Source organism: Spermophilus citellus (assembly GCF_964194105.1).
Source record: "Spermophilus citellus genome assembly, chromosome: 17".
NCBI lineage: Eukaryota > Metazoa > Chordata > Mammalia > Rodentia > Sciuridae > Spermophilus > Spermophilus citellus.
Window position 1 is genome coordinate 28,793,302 of NC_138199.1, and position 5,279 is coordinate 28,798,580.

Genomic DNA, 5,279 nt, shown 5'->3' on the forward strand with positions numbered 1-5,279 from the left:
AGTAACAACAACAAAAGGGCTGGGGATGTACCTCAATAGTAAAGTGGCCCAGCGGTAGAGGGCTTGCTTCCCATGTGCAAGGCTCTGGGTTCCACCCCCCCACCCCCACCCCCACCCCCACCCCCTACCACAAAAATAAAACAAAATTGCTCAATATCATTCGTCATCAGGGAATGGAACTTAAAACCACAGGGAGGCACAGGGACACAGATTAGTGGCATAGTGTTCACCTAGCATGATCAAGGCTCTGGATTTGATTTCTAGCTCCACAAGAAGACACAAAAACTAAGCAAAACAAGACAAAAAAAAAAAAAACCCACAGAGAAACACAACTTCTTATATGTTAGAATGGCAAAAGTCTAAGATTGATATTATGTATTGTCCCTGTTATCTATTGTTGCAAAACTCTATCACTCCGAAACTTAGTAACTTAAACAATTAACAATCACTACTTTGTCTCACTGTTTCCTTGAGTCAGGAATTAGGAAAGAATGGTTGGGTGGGGTCTGGCCTGGGGGGGGCGTGTCTTTCCTGCTGAACAGATCCCCCTTGAGGGGTTGAACCCAGGGATTCCTCCCACTGAGCTACACCCCCAACTCTTTTTATTTTTTTATTTGTTTTATATTATTTATTTATTTATTTCGGTAGGGGGATTAAACCCAGAGGTGGTCGACCCCTGAGCCACATCCCCATCTCTTTATATATTTTATTTTGAGACAGGGTTTCACTAAAGTTGTCCAGGCTGGCCTCGAACTTGTGACCCACCTACCTCAGCGTCTCAGATTGCTGGTATTACAGGTGCGTGCCCAGTTCTGCTATTCAGTGTGGAAAAGTAGGGGCTGGAGTAACAGGGGCACCTCTCTCTTCACATAATGTCAGGTCTCTTCATGTGTATAGTTGAGGCTTCCTGGAATCATGCCGGCCTCAGGGCCCTCGGGGATCTTACTGGGAGACTCAAGTCATAGGCTAACAAGGTGGATGGATGCTGTACCACCTTTTGCAACCAATCCTAAAAAGTCCTACACACAATGCCACTCCTGCTGTGTTCTTTGGGTTACAAGTTAGTCAACAAACTTGCCCAAATTAAAAGGGGGCGGTGTGGGAGGGTAGATGTAGGCTCTGCCTCTTGTGGGAACGGCCAAAGTCTAGCTGAGCTTGTGGAATGAGAAATATTATCGCAGCTGTGCTTGGATGATTCAATCTGTGGTGGGTTCACCTTAAAAGAAAAGCAGGCGGCAGATCATCCCGGCCCTGTGAGCCACAGCAACCCAACAGTATTGACAAGAACTGTGATGAGGGGCTGGGGCTGGGCTCAGTGGTACAGCGCTGCCTAGCACATGTGAGGTGCTGGGTTTGAACCTCACCATCACATGAAAATAAATAAACAGAATAAAGATAGGCTGCCCAGGCTGGCCCAAAATTCCTGGGCTCAACCTCCTGAGAGGCTGGGACTAGAGGCACATGCCACCCCCAAAAAAAGATCTTGAGGGGAGGGCTTGAAAGATGAGAGCCAATTCCAAGTGACAGCCATGGCGGTCAGCCTAGCCTAGGTGAGGGCAAAAGCGCCGGAGTGGGAGACAGGAAAGCTCCAAGAGCTGGCCTATCCAGCTGCTTTCTTCACTGAGAAGGGAAACAGTGAAGTTTGATTTGGACATATTGGCTTCCACAGATCAGGGCGAAACAAGACTGGAACCTGCACAATAAAAATTTAGGTAAGAATAAATAGTATTTTAGAAGGCATAGGAGTGGGCCCGGGTACAGGGGCGCATGCCTGTAATCCCGGGAGACTGAGGCAAGAGGCTGGAAAGTTGGAGGCCCTAAGCAATTTAGCGAGACCCTCTCTCAAAGTAGGAAATAAAAAGGGCTGGGGATGTGGTTCGGTGGTAAAGTGCCCCTGGGTTCAGACCCCAGCACCAAAGGGAGAAAACACGGCATAGAGTGGAGAGGTAAGTCAGCCCAAGGATTTAGAACCGCTCCCACCCTTTTTCCTCTGTCCTAGGTCTTCAACGTATTGAAACACGCATGCGCACACGATGTCCTGGGGGCTGTATCCCGCCGCGGTTTTCCGAATGCGCACGCGCGATGTCGGCTGGTCGCCGTGGGAGACGCGTGGCCCCCGCCCGGCAGTCGGCGCCCGAATCGTCCCGCCCGGCAGCCCAGCCGCGGGTCCCAGTCGCGAACCGGCGGGCTAATGAGCCGCCGCGGTGGGGTCGGGGCGGCGGGGTTCAGCGAGGAGTGCGAGGAGGACGATGAGGAAGAGGAGGCGCCGGAGGGCGTCGCGGCGGCCTCTCCGGGGTCCAAGCTACCTCCCATCGCGGGCAGCACCTCAGAACCGGTCAAACGGAAGGTGAAGAAGAAAAAGAAGAAGAAGAAGACCAAGGGGTCGGGCAAGGGGGACGGTAAGAGGAGAGCTGGCGTGGCCACCTCCGCTACCCCCTGAGATTCCTCTCGTTGGACACCCACCTCCTCCTAGAAGTGCCCTTCCACCCAGAGAGAGCTTGGAACAAGACAGAGACGCTCCAATCCAGAGCCCCCTTGACTCCACATTCTACTTAGGTTGGCGCAGTGATGCCCCGCCCTACGCCTTAAGACCATGGTGTCCACAGAGATTGTCCTTCCAAAAGACCCCTTCAAGGCCACAGAAGTTCCACCAACTTTGCAGAGACCCCACACGGCTGCACCGAGAGTTCCCAATATGCAATTATTCCTCAACTCCTCGCCGGCAACCTCCACAGATACCGCATTCCTAAGAGCCCCCCCAGCCCCACAGATACCCTCTCAACTTCCCAGTCCCTCAGCCCAACTTCTTTCCCTAATACCCACACCTCTCTGCAGAAATCTCAAGCCCTCTACAGAGACCACTCACAGAGAGACTTCTCTTGACCTGAAGACACTGACAGATAGACAATCACATACAGAAACACAGACTCCTGCCTTCCCCCCCAAGAGGTGGTCCTCACGTCCTCACGCATGAAGGGGCACCTGCCTCTGGATGCTGTGTGGACACCCACACCCAGGTAAATGCTTATGAAGAATCTTCCCTGGGTGGACCCCACCCCCATCCACCAAGGGGCAGCCCCCCTGCATACCTGTCACTGCCCCATCCTCTTATCCCTTCCCAACACATCCTCCTGTCAGTGACACCATCTGATGACACTAAAGCACAGCTACCCGGTCATGCACATAATTCACAGGCAGCACACACACAGATACTGTTAGAAATTCACATGCATAGACACCCCTGCGTGCTTCCCAGCATACTGGCGCAGGTACCCCAGCCTCAATGACAACTGCAGAGTCCCCACACTAAGCTCTTCTCATAGGACCCCCAGATTTCTTCTCCACAAAGGCCCTGAATGCCCACTTCAAGAGAGTGTGGCAATGATGTAGAATGCATCCGTCCATGAGCACAGTGATTCCATTGTCACCTGTGTGGTCCAGCTCAGTGGATTTGACCGTCAGGGAAATGGCCCTGACCTCCAGTGAGACTGGCTCCTGGCTCAAGTTTCTGGTATCTGGCTGTCTGTGTGCAGGAGGCAGAGGAATGGCAGGCAGCCCCGTTCGGCCTTGTAGTCTGGGGAAGGAAGCAAGGACAAGGGTATAATGGCTTCTTCAGGTGGAATTGTAATAAAAAGACAGGGGGAAAAAACAATTCTGGAGTATAAGGCAAAGATCCTGTGTGTATCCACAAAGCAAAATCAGGAAGTGTATTGTCTTTTTGGTGTATAACTTTTCACTGTTCAAATTATGGTGGTATGTACCTCATACTGTCAGCAGGGGACACCAGATAGTTTTGGGGGTGTAGAAGATAAATATCAAGACATGAATTTTCCCCTTCTTTTCTTTGCTCTCTCCCCTCCCTTTTGGCTGAGGGAGGTATTTCTGTCTCCTAAAAACTAGAAGGATGAAATGATAAAAGAACCATAACTTGTAGTACTTTATAGGAATGTCATATAATTCTGAAAAGCTACTTTTAAAAAAAAGGAACAAAGAAAGAAATAGTACAAGCCACACAGCAGAAGTATTTCCGGGTTTGGCATGAAGCCGACTGCATCAGTCAAATTTAGGAAGCTTTTTGCTTGTCTCCATTTCTTCCATCATCAAGTGTCTAGACTGGCAGTCGAATCACAGACACAGACTGGAAAGTACCTTGGTAAACCTGGGGCAAGGTTCAGTGGGGGGCAGCAGGGCAGCCAGAGCCAGGTCCTACCTTTGAATCCGACTCTGCCATTTGCTGTGTGACATTGGCAGTTAATGAAGCTCTTGGGTCCTCAGTTTCCTGACCTGGAGAACAGGACTGATAGCTTCTATCTGGAGAGCCTGCTTTCCAGTAGGTGCTCAAACAATGGTTCCCGGGGCTGGGGTGTAGCTTGTTGGCAGGGTGTGTGGTTGGTACACACAAGGCCCTGGTTCCTTCCCCAATACCACAAAATAAGTAAGTAAATAAATAAATAAAGGCTCCTCTTGCCCCCAGATGATTTAACCCAAAGCATAAGAGACTGGTGGGCTTGGCAGTCTGAGCCCTGGGTGAAGAGTGGTCCCCATGCCCCTTCCATCTTTGGTGATTCAGGCATCCTCCCAGGCAGGCTCAGGGCAGACATGGCCGCAAACACTAACCTCTTCATCTGCTCAGCAGATAAACATCAGAGTCGAGGCCTGAAGAGTCAGCCACTTTCTTCATCTTTCCATGACATCTTAAATCCCAGCAAAGACCATGGCGCCAAGTCAGAGCCCAAACCGGACAAAGAGGCAAACAAGCACAGCCCTTCCTACTCCTGCACCGTGGTGAGCCTGCCCCCCTTTGCCGAAGTGGAAGAGAACCTTTCCAACCAAATCAACGAGAGCCTGCGTTGGGATGGGATTCTCGCTGACCCAGAGGCAGAAAAAGAAAGGATTCGCATATATAAAGTGAACCGGAGGAAGCGGTACCGGATTTTGGCTCTCAAGAGCTTCCACGAGGATCCCTCTACTGAGGACAGCCCTGAGAACTTACCCTACCTCTCAGACAAGGACTGCACGGCCAGCAGCAGGCCACCAGCCACGAAAACCAACTGCTCTCATCACTTCTTAGAAGGAAATCTCTCTGCGAAGCTCCTACCCTCTGATGTAGGCACTGCTGTGCCAGAGTGAAGTCTACCCACAACACTGAAGAGTGTCTCCTTACCACAAATTTATGTTTTTAAAAAGAACCATAATAAAAGGAAATCAGACCGGTATGGGAATGCAGTAAAAGTAGGGAGTACGGAGAAGACCAGCCTCTCCTTCACCCTGAGGCTCCG

The 5,279-nt window shown here is 50.8% G+C and overlaps 1 protein-coding gene across 1 annotated transcript; it reads left to right on the forward strand.

Annotated features, from left to right (window-relative positions):
• Positions 1 to 2,191: 2,191 nt before the first annotated feature.
• LIAT1 (ligand of ATE1) lies at positions 2,192 to 5,279 on the forward strand (the record flags this gene model as incomplete). Its single annotated transcript, XM_081272196.1, has 2 exons — positions 2,192 to 2,399; positions 4,637 to 5,279. 2 exons carry the CDS (start codon positions 2,192 to 2,194, stop codon positions 5,128 to 5,130), a joined length of 702 nt encoding a protein of 233 aa, XP_081128322.1. The 3' UTR covers positions 5,131 to 5,279.